Source organism: Apaloderma vittatum, unplaced genomic scaffold, assembly GCF_000703405.1.
Source record: "Apaloderma vittatum isolate BGI_N311 unplaced genomic scaffold, ASM70340v1 scaffold10411, whole genome shotgun sequence".
NCBI lineage: Eukaryota > Metazoa > Chordata > Aves > Trogoniformes > Trogonidae > Apaloderma > Apaloderma vittatum.
In genome coordinates, this window is record NW_009698561.1 from 93081 (window position 1) to 109726 (window position 16646).

General features: G+C 44.0%; 1 protein-coding gene across 1 annotated transcript in view; it reads right to left on the minus strand.

The window, feature by feature from the left end:
• Nucleotides 1-206: 206 nt before the first annotated feature.
• XYLT1 (xylosyltransferase I) overlaps nucleotides 207-16646 on the minus strand; it is an 86431-nt gene continuing 69991 nt past the window's right edge. The window contains 4 exon segments of the mRNA XM_009878075.1: nucleotides 207-349; nucleotides 352-519; nucleotides 8461-8794; nucleotides 14695-14890. Of these exon segments, the coding sequence (XP_009876377.1) occupies nucleotides 207-349; nucleotides 352-519; nucleotides 8461-8794; nucleotides 14695-14890 (841 nt within the window).

Sequence of the window (16646 nt, forward strand, 5' to 3'; positions counted from 1 at the left end):
AAAGGCTGCCCCCGACAGAGCTGATGGAGAGGGCAGTGGCAACAGCCTTGTCAGAACTTTTTTTTTTTCTAAAATTAATTATATCACAATAAGTAACAAAAAAGTATAATGTTCCCTTAGTTTTCTGAAACCTAGTGTGACATTCACACACGAGCAAGGTTAAATTCCCTTTTAAAAACCTATGCTGGAGGAGAGTGTACCGGGTGCTACCTCAAGCGACCGTCGGGTTTGACGGGGCCCAGCTCGGATTTGGGGTCCGGGCTCAGGGAGCTCCAGGCTGTCTGAGCACAGCCCTGCATGACGGGGCAGGAGGTGGGGCCGGTGCTGCAGATGTCCACGGGGTCCCACCCAGAGAGTCCCCCCAGGCTTCCAGCCGGGTGCCGACGAGCCCCGCGTTCCTCTTGGCCTGGTCCACGCGGGCGGCACTGATGGGGAGGTTCAGAACGGGATTCAAGCCCTGGAAGCTCTGCTCCATGTACGCATTCTTTGGAGGCCCGCTGTGATACTTCATAGCTTCCTCTGGAAATGCAGAAACAAACCTCAAAGTTAGCACATTAAAAAAACCCCACCCAAATATTCAGGATCCAGGGGGAGGCAAACAAAAAGGCAAAAGTTGGTGGTGCACTGTAGTCTCCAGCACTGAGGACGCACTGAGGATGACTGGCTGTGCTCCACTCCCTGTGACGTGAACCCTGCGAGCGCCGCCTCGGGGGGGTGAAGCACCCAGGCTGAAAGCAGCGTTGTCCTTATCATCACCACGCACAACCAACATTCCCAGAGCTGCAGGACAGAGCACAACAAAAAGGCAGGTCCAGCCTCAATCTCCTGTCTGTACCTGGAGCCTGATCAACGTGCACCTCCTTCTTTGGAGAAACCCATTTTACATTAAAGAGAAGCTCATTTTGCCTCTCTTACCACAGAAGCAGCCTGGGAGATAAGCCCCCTGCAGCTAATTCACCCCTGCAGACACCCAGGAAAGGCTGTTGTGAAATTAGGAAATAGTTCAAGGATGTTTGGTGCGAGAAGGCTGCTGACCCTCATCAGACTTTCAAGTGCTATCATTGATATGTCTAGGAGGAAGGGCCAAGATCTCAGATCTCAGTCTGGTTTTTTATTTATTTTTTTTTCATTTTATTTTTCACCTAAACTGATGAACCTTGCCCTGCTGTGGAAAAATCACAATACTTATTACCTCAATCTGCCTCCAAATATTGAGCAGCGCCACTCCTGGCGCTGGAAGGACACCACCACAGCCTCAGACTGACCAGACGCACAATGAAGTATGTGCAGCCGTGGCGTGGAAAGGCTCCAGTCTCACGGCAGTTACATTTCAAGCTCTTGTGCTGAATAATGGATCACAAGTACTTCCTAATGACACTTTCCTTCGCATTGTGGTCGCTTTCCTTGCAGTACCTCTTCCACCTTAGGAAAACGCAGTACATTGCCCCAAATCTGTGCTGTTGCAGTAAAAATCCTTGCTAGGCAGTGACAACGCCTCCAAAGATCTTAAACTAGAGACCACAATTCAGACCACCCCTGTCTAGGCCTACCTCGCTTCTTAAGGTCTGTGAGTGCACCGAGGTGTTGCTCATAAATCAGAATGGGGCCCTCCAAAATGGAAGCAAATTTTCAACCATTTTTTTCTGTTCTCAGCTGACTTCCCTCGCATCCTCACTCCGGCAGCACAGAGGACACGTTTAGCTCTGCCAACACACACGCTGTCTAGAACAGAGAATGGGCCCATTCAGGGCGCTCCAGGCCCGGAAAGCCACCGCGCTCCGATAGCGGTTAGAGGCCGGGAATTACATATTCACAGCTACAATTCCTTCCACATGTCCTTGCTGCTTGCACCGCAGCCTGACACTGAGTCCTTTCTTCCATGCAGAGGACAGTCTCTCAGGCACTGGCAATAAATCAGTACATTTATTTAGAGGGAAAAAGGACATTTAATTGGAGCTTCGCTGTTAAATTTTCCAAGTCTTTAATGTCAAATACTATGCAAATGCATTATTTCAAATCCCCAATTAAATTAGTCCAGCACATCCCCATCACCATTATACATCACTTAACTGTTTCTGCATTCATCTAAACCTCTCTTTTTATTTTAAATGGCAGATATCTGCAATAAGCTCTAGTCCAAATGAGTTTATTCCACGCACATGTGTCAGAAGTGTGCTCTGCCAGAGCACTGCAGCTTAAGAAACAGAACAAGTACACATGATTAAATTTCCTCCTTTGGAAGCAACTAAATATGGAAGACTGTTTGTCAACATATTAATTAAATAGGAACATTCTAAGTAAAAATCCCCAAACAAATAAGAGTTGGCATTACTAGCAGGATCATCTGATTGAAACAGGCAATTCCGAGAGCTTGTTGAATTAAAGCCTGTTGTGCATGTGTTTAGTGCAGGAAACGAGATCTTTTTTCAGACAAATAACAGGATGGAATGGAACTTGCTCTTCTCTCCGGCTCTGGCTTCACTTGTCCCAGGCTTTGGGACTTGGTGGATTATCAGGACTGAAAGGAATGAAAGCTACAGAACCTGCAGCGCCCAGCGCTTGGCAGGGCAGCAGGAGGGCATCTTTTCCTCTGAATCTGTGACCTTTGTTGCCTAAGACCAGTGGGCTGCTTTTGCTAAAAAAGGTGATAACCTCAGCATCTTCAGCACATGTAACTTTCTCTGCCCTGTTCTTGCTGTAATCGTGCCGGACACCCTGTGTTTCTCACACCAGCACACTGCTGTTCCCTTCGGCACCACAAAGCGACCACCAGGGTAGAAAGGGACTGAAGATAAGTTCTTTGAAAAGCCCCACACAAATATCGGCAGATAGGAAAAGACTGCGGAGGGCAGTACTAAAGAGAACAAAACACTGTTTTGTGGTGGGGTAAGGGCTACCGCTGCACACAGTGGAAGGCCTGATGAAAGCCCAATGTGGTTCTGGCTGGGGATCGTCTGGCCCCGCAGCAGAACAAACCCAAGTGAGGTGTCTGCACACCCTAGCAAAAAAGAACTGGGTAACAGCAATCAGAGTGCAGAGCTACCTATAACAATAGGAAATGCTGAGGATTCAACTCAGAAACCTCTCCTGGAGCCTCCAAGTCTTTGCTAAGAAGGGCACAGGAGAAAGGAAGGAGGATGCTGTCTATGCAAGCTGTGGCAGATGTGGGCTGTTACTCTTTGCATTAAAGGAAAAACAAGAGAGAGAGAATCATGACTTACTGGGCTGGGACAGGAGAGGGACAGTGTGGTTCCTGAGCCCCAAACTACTGTATGAAAGGAGGCTCGAGCTACTGGGTGTGCTTTTAAAGCACTGACACTTAAGACGTTGCTCATGAAAAAAATAACAAAGACTACAATGTGTGAGATGTGTGCTTAGACATTTAAATCTGTACAGTTATAGCAAGCAATTTAAAATTAGCGGAACTGCAGATATTAAGCCAATTTTTTTTGCCAGCAAACACATTGAAAATAGCCCTTTGACTTCAGGAGGAAATGTATCAATGCAAAATATATTCCACTGGCTTTAAATTATAGCTTTAAAAAGATGAGTTATTTCCCCCCCCCATTTTTGTTTGCTCTTCACTCTGGGAGGGCACTTCGTTTCTCAAATGACTTTTCTTGGTATAACATCATCGGACTAAATACACAGCCTATAGTCAGCCACACAGGCTGGGATTTTAGCATTTTTGTGGGGGTTGGTTCTTCATTTTGCAGCAAAAGCAAATGAGTTTAGACAGAGAGTGGGCTAAGGAATGAAAAATGTAGTTACCTTGGAACACACTAAGGTGCTAGACCTAGGGTTTTTTTAAAGCAACACCAAATGTACAGCTTTATTTCTTTACTTGACTCGTGTTGAAACCCTGTGGCAAAGAGGTAATTTTTTATTGACATTTTGTTTGTTTTTCTCTTGCAACAAACAAGACAGTGCTGCATTTGCTCATTGTGAAGCTAATCGACTCCTTGTCAGCTGGATCTGAACTAAATTTCGAAGCAAATCCCTGTCTTCAGGGTTTTTCTTGCAATGAAGATTCCAGGGCATGTCTACTCTTCTGCAGTCACGCGCCTGCCTGCTACTATTATTGCGTTTATCAGGAACATGTCATGTTACCTCTGGTTAATTTGGAGAAATCACAGCAGTTCTGACACAAGTTGCCACCCACTTTATAATCTGTACAGATGCAATTAGAATTGATTGAGCCACTGCCAACAACCAGCGGCAAAACAAAGGTTTCCCAGTGTATACTTAATTAAGATGATCTATAAATATGGATTAGGTTAAAAGGCCTTTGAGATGCATGCGTGCATTGCGGTATGGCTGCTAATGCTGTCAAACCCGTGCAAGAGGTGGCTGCAGTCGAGGGCACAGGGACCAGGAGCTGCTCTTTAAGGCTCCTTGTCCTGCTGCGGAGCTCAGAGATCAGAAACCCCGTGTCTGGGGCACGCGACCAAGCCAGGAACAGAACATGTGAGGCCTCTCTCAAGGCACAGGAGAAGGATGCTCTTCCTCACTGCCCTCCTTGTTTGAAGGAAGAAGGGTTTTATTTATTCATTTATTTATTTATTTTCAGCCCAAGCATTTAGTATCAACTTGAGGTTTGGGGCTTTTTCTGCCCCAGAAGTCAATCTTTATTTAGCTTTAATGAAACGGGTACTACCCTGTAAACGCGTGACAACTCATTATCGTCACTCCAGCTGGGAGATCGCTGTGAAAACTTTGCCATGAATATAGACTCAAATTTAAAAATGAAATTGCATTGGCTTTTGCTCTGCCCTTCTCAGCGCCCCCGGGAGACGTGTGTGATCACACTCGGTACGAGTGCTTCACACGGACTTTGCAGAGCATGGAAGGGTGGGAAAGTGGGATGATGGGGATGCAGAGCCAACCTCTACTGAATTCCCTGTTTTCTTAGGAATTGGAATCTTCTTGGTAGCTTGGGTTTTAGTTTGTGAACTGCTAGCTAAATGCTCTGAATTACACCTGGTTTTGGCTCTGCCTCTCCAGTCCCTATGTAGGGGACCTGCACATCTGGCCTCGAGTCTCCAAATTGCGCTTAAATTCAGGCTGCCTAAAGCAGACAGCAAGAAATCCCCATTCCTGTCCATCATCACTGCTTCTGATCTCCTTTTTGTGTCTCCTCCATGTCACATGCTCTCTCTGCCTCAGCACAACTGAATCCTAGGGCACCCTGCTGGTCCCTGGCAGCCCTCCCATGTCCCTACAAAGAGCGCGGAGTAGTTGGCTTTAGCACGCTCAGCCGTATGGTGAGAAACTCAAAATGGCCCTATAGAAGAATAAAACAGAATCTGTCTGTGCAGGACACAAGGGCAAGGAGACACTGGTGGAGCAAGGGAACCTGGCTTCTCCAAATGATATCTCCCACAAATTCACTTAATTTTCCTTTTCTTTTTGTCTTTTTTTTCCCTCCAACCAGGCAAACACTTGAAGGCACTCTCAAGTCAGAGGATCTGCAGTGACACAGCTCAAACTAGAGAAAACAGACACAGGTTTGGATGACTGGAGGGGGAAGAGGAACAAGAAAGAATAAATAACATCAGATACTAGACTTTCACCTGAAATAGCTTTGGGAGCCTCGTTTAGAGTGGAAATACCCCAAAACTCCCAGTATACTCCGTAATTCCATGTAAGATCTGATCTCTTGTAGGTCCAGGTTTTGAAAAGGTCAATAAATCTGTGTTTTTAAAACCATTTACATTCTGTCAGTTATGCACATCTGGACACAGTTATCAAAGAAAAAATCTGCTCTTCATTTCCCTTTATGTTTTTTATTACATGCAGAGACTTTAGGCCAAAATTAATAAAAAAAGTGGGGGAAGGATGAATAAACTAGTTGCATATGCTATTTTTATAAACTGCTAAACAAAATAGCTTCACAGTTATTTTTTTTTATTTTGAATTATGATAATGAATTCTGAGAGTCATGATACACATTTTGCCTTGCTTATTTAAAGGAGGAGCAAGTGGCTCCCTTCATGACACTCGGAAACCAAACGCAACTTTTCCTTGCTGTGCCCTGTGTTAAAATGATGCAGAGATAAGTAATGATTTAGGAAAGTACTGTTGTCATGCCCGTGCTCTCAAGATAATGTAATTACGTGGACCCCAGTTTCTACCTCTGGACTGCATGAGACAGAGTGGGTCGAATCATTATCAAGCAAATGATATGCAAAGCGGTAGGAAATATATCAATCATTCAGAAAGCTGCTGGAGTAGCAAATTACTTTCCAGGGCAATCTTTCTGACAAGAGCTATAGGGTTTTTTTGGTTGGTTGTTTCTTGTTTTCTTTGGGGTGGGGTGGGGGTGGATGGGGGTGAGGGAGGATAGTTGGAAGAACAAAATTTTAAAGAAATCTGCTGACGATTCCTGGCTAAGCTTGATATATGTTATGTTTTCAGTGTTAAGACAAGACAATTATACTATTCCTTCATTTTGGAAGATTTTGGCAGCTTTCACATTGTTTACAACAGCACAGAAATTGTTCTTTTAGAAGTTCTAATTCTTTTGTCATAATCTCTCAGTGCCTTTATTCGGCAGAGAAAAATATATTTAAATAATAAAGTGCTGACAAACTGACAAAAGCCGGAACTCAAAGTTAAATGACAATTGCCTTCACAGAGCACAATAGTATCACTGACATAGAAAGCCTTAAAACCCCTAAACACCAGGAATTTGCATTGTAAATAAATTCTTACAGTGGAGTGTCAGTATCTGTCCCTGTAATTAGTTTTCTTCTTACCTTCATGCCTCAGACATCTGGATATTATACATCACATCATCGTAGCAAATCACTCCTGAGGCTTTCTTCCCCTGTTCCCAAGCTTTATGTTCCATTCCTACAGTAGATTCTATTCACCACATGAATGAACAGGGCTCTTTAATAAAAAATATGAGCCAGATCTCTTCCCAAATTATCAATGGGCAACACAGAGCAACTCTGTAATTTCAGAGGAATCATTCCAGATTCAGAGTTTGGACCAAAGGGAGTTTTGCCTTTACACCAGGAGGTGTGGGCTCACACCCACACAAGAAGTCTGAGACACGCCTGAATGTCCACAGGGCTCTCACCTTATGGGGGCTGGCTACATGGCACACTTTCCCACCAATTTAGGCCTTAATTGTTAAATTACCAAGGAATTCGTTAATGTCCAGGAGCTGAGACAGTAGCAGCTGCATTTAGATGTAGGTTGCCACAAACTTTAAGAATGTATTCATTCTGCACATAGCGTTTCTTCACAAATTAGCACTGCCTATTAGCTATTAACAGCAGCAGGTTGGTGGTGGTTTAGCTTCTGCCTAAGAAACGATGCCACCAAATGTTAGAAGAAGAAATCAGTAATTTAGCTTTTCTGGTGAGAAATGTGTAGAATCAAGCTCCCGTTGAGCAAGATAAGGGCTGTATTAGCTCTCAGCAGTTGTCTGGTGGTGTGTGCAGTACGGAAGCAGCACGTTATGCTGGAAGGTAAATGCCTGACTCAGTTTATTTGCTGCCTTGTCAGGAAGAAGAACTTCTGAAAACTTAATAGGATCATTCACGTATCTAGCAAATTTAAGATGTCTAAAGTTATGAATATTAATACCAGGCAGATGGAAGCACTTGAGCACGTTAAGAAGAATAGTGAAGATATTCATAGCAACAAACTTGTTTTGATCTTACTGAATAAGAAAACAGGTGTGGCTACGAGATGCCCCTCTTCCCCAGCCCAGTGTCCTCGGCACTGGCTGCAGATCTCAGCACTCCAGCAGCGCCCGAGCCAGCGCAAACTGCACTGGCACCTGAGAACAACCTCTCTATTTGGATGGCTCAGGGCTGCTCTGCCAGGGAAGAAAATGGTTTCTTTCTGAAAAATACCAGGCTGTCGGTGTACTTACTGTGATTGCCATAGCCACAGATATTTCTGTAACACAACTGCCTGGCATGCACTGAGCAAGTTTTGGCAAGGATCAGGCAAGAGTGAATGCCTGGACCTGACAATATGTCAGGTGAGCTCCAGTCTTGGGTAATTTTGTCTAATTCAGCATTTTGTGTATTAACGCTTTTATTGTTCAACACACAGACTTTGTCAAGACAACAGTTTAAACATCTGTAAGTCTTCATGAGCAAATGTGAACGTAAAGCAGCAGAGAAAGATCCATTTTTCCATTTCTAAATGATGGCTTTTACGACAGCTGTTTAGACTACTGAGAGTCTGAAGTTTTCTGGATTCTAAACTGTGCATATTCTAAAGATATAAACAGCCTTTTGTTCGAGTGGCTGCATTTTACAGACTGGATATAGACACTTCTGCTTGTCTTAGTGCAACAACTTCTTCTGATTTAGTATCCATAAAATTTTTTTTTCTCCTTTTTCAATACACTACTGCTTAATTTTTAACAGCAGCATTTACAGTGATTACTGATACCATAACTGTATTATTCCTGCAACAAATAATAAAACTTACCTTGTTTGATAGGCTGTCGATTAGAGAAGGTGAGAGGAGTAACGAGGAATTTGGTTTCAGCTACCTGTACCCAGTGGTGCAGAATTTTTATCGTCCAGACACCGGGCCGCAGGGGTAAATTCAAAGGTGGTTTGTAGTGAGTGAATTCAGCACTGGATTCAATCAGAATGTCATACGTTGCTGCAATTACATTAACAGGATCCACCCAGATGACAGTAACAGTGACGTTGGGGCCTTTTGCCCATTTCTGCATGCCAATCGGCTCATCAGTCGGCCCGAGGAGTCCTCCGAAATTCCGGAAAATCCTTTCCTTGGCGTCCCATTCAGTTCCAATCTGAAATCAAAGACCACATTGCTGCTAACATCATCTCTGCAAGCATCTAAGCCCCCTACATCAAATAAGCGCTCTCAAGACACACAAATCGTATTTCTCTAATGACATGAATTATGCATACATATAAAGGTTGACAGCAACATGACCTAAGATCATATCGCGTACACAAACTGTGGGACAACCTTGAATGCTAGGCGAGGGGTTTTGTTCCAGTTGTCCATTTCTGATTGAAAGGTTTACTTTATCGCAAGAGTGACGTAACAGGCTACAGTAGCTCACCTTTTCCTCCACATGGAAGTAATCAACAAAGGACCAAGCCTAGTGACTGAAGACAGGCTATGCACAGGAAAAAAAAAAGAGCCATCATCTCCTGGGTCACAAAAGTAAATTATACATTTGAGAGATGGACCCTGCAGTAGAGACCTACCTAGTTACTTTTAAGACCAAGGAAGAGGGTTTTGCTGACTTTAGAAGTGACATCAGGTCCTTTGCTACAATCTCTCCATGAGATGCTATCTCTCCTTGCACTCCCCTTCCTGCCTCATGCAGGAAGTTATTTCTGGTAAACCCTTTTCTTACTGTCATAACAGTGACATTGTTTTTTATTTATTCCCTAACAGTAAAGCAGCTGATTCACAATCTAGTATAAATATTTAATGGATCTTTTTCCTAGCAGCTTTCATATTTCAATGCTTTTTATATGAATTTTAATTGTTCACCCATAATCCATGAGATGATACAAATTTACAAGCTGCTGTCATTAACACTTGTGCACTACTGAAAATAAGCATCTCTGAACAGATAGCATAAAAATGTCATGAGTGGTCGTCTTAGGCCAACTGAAAGACTTTTCACTATCCCAGCACTAGGTCTAATGTGTTTATGAGGCTGACCACTAACAAACAGAAATTCTCAAGAAGGCAACCCGGTGGAATGCAGAACTGAAGGCTGCATATTTGCTTTCGGTGGAAGTGCCCACCTTGCTTGTCCCATGAGGTCCTGCTCCCACAGTCTTCAATAAAAAGTGATCAGTATCAAACACAAAAAGATCTGAGGGACCCCATTTGAAGTAAAGAACAGGAGAACTCTTTCACTCTCTTTGGTAAGCAGACACCTGATGTCATTCCTTAGAGAGACAGAGAGACGTGTTCGTCAGCCTAGTACTGAAACCCCTTCAGGTTGAAATCCCTTCAGAAGATCTTCAGATCTTCTTTGGCCTTAAGCTCCAAACAAGCAGTCCGGATGATTTGAGAGTTGGTTTGTTCCCAATACAGAAACCATGGGATTCTTCAGAGGCCCATGCACACACAGACAGGATCCCGTCTTTCAGCACATGTGGATATTAAAGATTTCTCCAACACAGAGCTGTCTTTGTCCCTGATCTTCACCTTACACTAGTAGGGTCAGAATCCGCTTTCCTAAAAGCATAACAAGTGATTGTAGCTCATTTGCGTCAGAGATTTTTCCTTGATTTCATCTCATTTCGTGAGAGTAAGTGGTTCCAATATAATGCCAAAATCCCCTCAAATCCGTAAAACATAACAATTACCTGATACCTGTACTGGGATACTGTACTGATACCTGTACTGGAAACTGTCCAGTCCCCAATCCCTTCTAAATAAATCACTGTGGTTGGCAGACAATTTGCAGGAGCACTGCAAGCAAAAAGCTACAAGGCCAGTAGAACAAAAACCCACCATCCTAAATCCATCTGTCATGATATGAATTCCTCCTATCGGACTATGACACTGCAGAATATGAGACAAAATGAGCCTCCCACTACTCTGCAATCAACACAGCAGAATTGCTGGTATTTCAGAGGTATTTCACCTAGCACACCAGCTAATCAAACCAGACAGCATAGCCCAGATATCAGACTCAAGCACCGACTGCCTCGAGGAACTGTCAGGGCGTACTCTCCTGACAAGACTGACTGAACATGTATGGAAATAAACTGAAAAAGAAAACTTCCTGACTAGAACTCATTATCTACTCCACCAACCTTCACCAAATGCAGCCATGTCACACCCACCAGAACTCAAGGGACCTGGAAATAATAAAGCCACAACATGTGAAACAAAACTACATCCTCCTGGGCAAAGAAAAGCCTATAAGGAAGCTCCTTCCACCACATTCGATATTTCTTACTGAAGAACTCCTTGAAGAAAGCTTACTTCATCAAAAATTAAACATTCATCCCTGACATCCAACTAGTTTCCTCTCTTTAGTTTCTCACTCCTGGGAAGAGAAATCAGAAAGTTATAATCCCTATGCTCCAAGGTCCTAGGTGACACTGCTCAACGTCAGGCTGCACAAAAGACGCTGAGATATGTTCACACGCACAAAGGGTTATGAGACTGGTCTTGTAGAATAGCCAAGATTGCTTTGGGGGAAAAATGATAACAAAATTGTTATCTGGTTGTTAAGCTTTGTGCAGACATGTTATTGTGCTCCCTAATGTTAAAGGGCAGGAGAAGAGGGAGAGGAAGGGACAATTCTCATGCTGGTGGCAATCATGTCCCATGAGGGCCTGTCCTAACATCACTGTCAAGGTGTGCAGGTCCCTGAAAACAGCAGCACAAAACCAAGAAGGAAACACCATCACAGAGCAGGCCCTCAGCAACACAAAGGCAAGGCCCCCAGCACCCTGCAACACCCTGCACCCCGCTAAGCCGGGCTCAGGCCAAGGCAGGGTGCTGACACCACCGGCACCACAGGGAAGGGAAAGGCAGGGAACTTCCCAATTTACACACATCTGTTTACAGGATCTGTCCTTTATGTCCAGTTTCCAGCTCTCGGACACACTGCACAGCTCGCAGTACAAGCCGGTTTTAGAAGCACAGTATTTTAAAGGGAATTTTACTTAAAGCACTAGTTAGAGTTTTATACTTCTTCCCTCGAACTCTATACAGCTGAGTTCCCAGCACCGTAATGTCTGATTTTACAGGCCAAGAGATACTACAGTCCTGTCATACTTTTCACAGCCCCTTAAAACATTTTAAGTAGGCTTTCCCTTTCAAATGGAATACACCAAGTATGGGATGGAATCAAGCAGTAATGAATATCTGACAAATTATGCAGGGATGTGGCACAGAAACTGACATTTTCCACATCATTATTTTAATCACCATGATTTTGGGCTTCAAGAGCAGACACTGTGCATGAGGTACTTTTGGAAAGCTGGAACTCTCTCATTGGCTTAAAACCACTGTTTCTACCTCTGTTCAGTCCCAAGACAAAATTTTCCCAAGATAAATTATGCCTTGATTATAGGTTTGTGTCTCATTGCTCACCACAAACAGGACCATTAGGTTCACACAATGCACACTAATTGCCTGCCACCTAGTTTATTTTATTCTCTGTGATGAATCACAAGTCTTAACAAGACCAGAAATGAACTTACTGTTCAACTGATATATGGTGAGCTGAGACTTTAGTGCTGTACAGCAAATCCATCTTCTGCCCTCCATGTAAAAGCCGTCAGGAACCTGGGCTGGTAGGACACATACAGCGTGCATTATGCACAAGCCAGTTTTAGGAGGTGTAGGAATTTCATGCTCGAAAACTGTCCCTCTTGCATTTCCTGTAAGTTTATTTTATTTTATTCAGCCCAAGACTGAGTGCAGGAGCCTTGTGCCACTGAAATGCTCTCATTAACCCCACTGGCTGGCAGGCAGCTCAGCTGGCCGAGTTTTTTCCACTTGTTTTTACATGGTATATGGTGAAATCTGCTACTCGGCAAGCAAAGTCTGAGAAGCAAAGCAGCAGAGGGCAACAAGGGCTGACTGGAGAGATTCTATCATCTCCGCTGCTGTTTCAGCCACAAATACACCTGGGAGCACGTTCAATGCTCCTATTTGCAGCTTATTTGTGCTCTTCCTAACCCATTGGGAAAGGGAAGAAAGTTTCCAGCTCAGAAGGCTCCATTTAGTTTTAAATTTCTCCCACATCATGGGGTGAAAGCTGTTGAAGAACCAGCAGTTTTATGTCCCAATAAACATAAATCTTAATTTCCTTTTCTGGTGCTTAATGAGTAAATATCGATGCCCTCATCTTAGGTGAACCACTAGGTTTGTTTTACACTTGCTAGACTTTGACAAAGAACTGGCATTTCAATAAGCAGTAGCAAGGTCAGAGGCTTTCCAGCCATACTGAAGCTGAAGAGGTTAATGCTAGATTTATCCTAGGCTAACTAACTTAGAGAATAATTTGGCCTAGAGGCAGAGATGCCTGCAGGCCAAGGGAAGGCAGTAAGCAAAACAAACAGTTAAGAAATCATTAAGTGATTTACTTTGTACCTCCTCAACTTTTAAAATATCAATCATCTACAAAGAATTTAGGTGAGCCACCAAAAATCTTTCTGTGTATTTCAAATAGAAGGAAATGTTTCCTCAGCCTGAAAAAAACTCACCGGGGATTAAATCCTTCCCATGCTTTGCCCTCACACAGCGTCACCACAGCAGCAGTTCCTACAGAGCTCCTTACAGACCAGTCGTGGTCCACGAGGCCATGAGGAGCAGCTCATTACCCCGCGACGCGGGGATCCTGCCCGCAGGGCGGCACACCTGGCAGAGCTGTGGGCACAGGGCAGCAGAGGCCACCAACGTGCCGCCGCTACCCCGGCCAGTGGAGGCTCGCGTCGGGCACTGCCACCGCACGACACCTCAGTCAGGCCCACCCTTGCTGCAGGGCTAGTTTTGGGGAAAAAAAAGGGACACTGGTGTCAAGGGGGACCTGGGAAGTGGCCAGTAGGTAAATCCTGGTACCAGGTTTGTTTTCTCCCTACAGCTGCAATGAAGTCGGATGTATTCTTTCTAAATATATTTTGTTTGAATTCTAGAACACTGAGATCAACATGTTTCTTTTCATCATACAATTTGAACAAACTCTTCCCGCTGCCAGCCTGGTTGCTTTCAAAAGCAGGACCCAGAGCAGGCATCAGGATAAACGTCTGATTAAAAGCACCAAATAAACAGCAGAAATACTTCTACAAATCACAAGAATTAAAGCTTGTATGACCATTTATCACTGCATGAAATGGCAAGCCTACCACCAGACACATTGATAAATGAAACACACTTTCCATCCATCTCTTTAATGGCACATTAGTGTCATGGATTTGCCATGCACACCAAAACACTGAAACCTACCCAGGCATTTCTTAATTGCCCAAGAAGATGGTAATTTACAGACTTGGCCATAATGACTGGAACACATTTGTTCAATCAATTTTATACCTTAATTGAAATTTGTGGCTTAACAAGAAAAATCATGAAATTAACTGCTCAGACAGTTATACCTTTAAAACAGAACACAGATGTTGGGTTCTATTAGTAGTCAACTTTCCTGATCTATTTTAGGGTATATTTTTTACACTCTATGTCAGATCCTGAGATAAATTCCCAGAAAAATTAACAGGATTTGTGGGAACTCTCAGCCACCGCTCTGATAATTTTCTCTTTCATGTTACAACACCAATAGTTTGTTCATATATGGCACTAGTGCCTATCACTAATTTTATGAGATTTTTCTTCAGCATACTGTTGAGAGGAATGCTTAATACATGCCCATTCCCATCTGCAGCTGCAGAAACATGGTATTCTTTGCAAGTATCTCTCACAGCACTCTCAAAACTTTTAAGTTATTGAGTCCCTTTTACAATTGCAAATGTCTTCAGTTCATTCTTCAAACAAGAGGGAGTGAAGACACTCAGAGTAAGGTAAGAAGTGAGGCTTGACCACAGATCTGAACAGGCAACAGCGTCTCCTTCAATGAAGAGGACATCTGCTATGCTAGAGAGCCACTCTCACCTAAAAATTACGTGGAAATAAGAGTTTCCAAATGCTGCTGTACGTAATCTCTCCAGAGGCTCCTGACATTGGATGGCTACGAGCACTCACCTCTGAGAACTGCAACCTTCCAAAATCGCTTGGTGGACTTGCGATTTTAAAGACTTTCTTAGGCATCACCCACGTTTCCAAAGTTTCTAGTTTACTGACAGCCAGATTGGTTGCATGGTGTCTGATCAGGAAGCCCTGGAAACGGTCAGCAAGGAAGTAAAGGTGGACGGAAACTGGATGGCCCATGGGGTAGTATCTGTAAAAGAGCACACGCACATGCTCATCAGTTACACAAGAGAGACGTAAAATTTCATTTACTTGGAGCTAATGGCTTAAGAAGCATTCATTTCAATACGAAAATTCAACACTGTGCATGGTGAGATTTCAGATGTATTATGACCCATTATCATAAGCCATTAATAATGGCTCATTGTCACGAGCCATTATTAAGAAAGGCTGTTCCGATTACCCTGAAACACAGCAAAAAAGTCACTAAGAATATACAGTCATTTAGAACATACTTGCAGCTCTAAGCTCTTTAAGAGATGCCTCTGTGCGCCAGAAATCTCCCCTCCCTTACTACCTCTCCTGGGTAAAAAGCGACAGACACCGTTGGGCTGCAGCACCATTCACTAGGATAAACGCTCTTCAAGAAATGTGTCCATTGCTCCAAATCAGGGTGTCATCTCTTATCTCCTTTGCCTCCAGCAGGGTCCATGGCCAAGCAGCACGGGGACAGCAGAGGGTGCTGCGGGGCTGGGCATGGGTGAGTCGGTGCCACCCTCCCTTCCTCCCTGCCCCCCAACCCCCTCTCCAAGGACATTGCTCCGGAGGGAGATGCTGCAGCAAAGGACAGCACGATCCAGCTCCTGGTTTGGGTCTCCTTTATTTTAGGAAATAAACTTCACATTCCCTGAAGACTTGAGGTTGCCTTTGCCGTGGATTTCTTAACTCGTAAAGAAAAACAAACTGAAAAAAAGGTCAAACAAACAGGGAAAACCTTTCATCTGGAGATTTGGAAGTCTTCAGTTAGAGTTTGGATTTAAAGACCTTGTAAACATGGTTTCAAATAATTATAACTTAGAGTCAATTGTCTGCTATAGTCTCAGAAGCATCTGTAATGATGTTTGTGTACATATGGATGCATAAAGAAAAAATACGTTATTCACAGCTCTGAAATCAATTATTTTGCTACTTTACAGCACTGACATTAACTGTGAAACAACTGTGTTCGCAACAGATTTAAAACTAACCAGTATCACACCTGCCCAGTCAAGTCAGCTAAAAGTATTCCTCATGCTAGTTATTAGATCTCAAGACTTAAGCATGAAGTGGAGCTAGCCACAAAGGGCCTTCCATTACATAAAACCACCAACACCCAGAAGAAAATCTCTAGAGCCTGAGAAATAAACATAACAAGAAAGGGTACAAACAAGGACCAGCACTGATGGACTGAGCAAAACCACGGCAAAGCTACACGGCCAGTACCAGCCACAAACTGACTTCTGTTCTGAGTACTAAGGCCTCCTGTTTTATACGTTGTGCAGCAGCAAATATTTATAACATCCTTGAAGTAGTCTGAGTAAATTGTCTCTTGGCAGCAGTGAGTAAAAATGCCTAGAGATGGAGAGAAATAAATTAAATCTCAATCACACATTAATGTTGCTTCCACTGAAGATGCTGACATGCAATCGCGTTTGGAAGCAGAGCAGCCTGCAGGAGGCATGGCTTGCCGGGGCTGTGAGCTAGCCCCCGTTAGAAAAGTGTGCGTGGCAGCTTCTCTCATAAAAGTCTCCTGGGCCGCTGTGGGTGGCACTGGGATTGACTCCAAATGTGATCTGAAGCGGCAGAGGCTTTCCTCGCAGTGCCTGCAGCAACGTGAAGGGAGCCGGGGTGCTGACGGCAGGATCAGCCAACTTGGTGCTGCTGTTAGCCCTGGCAGCACAGGGACACTGCCGAGGTGCTCAGCCCAGCACGCCCCTGCCAGTTCCGCGCCACAGACACGCGAGATC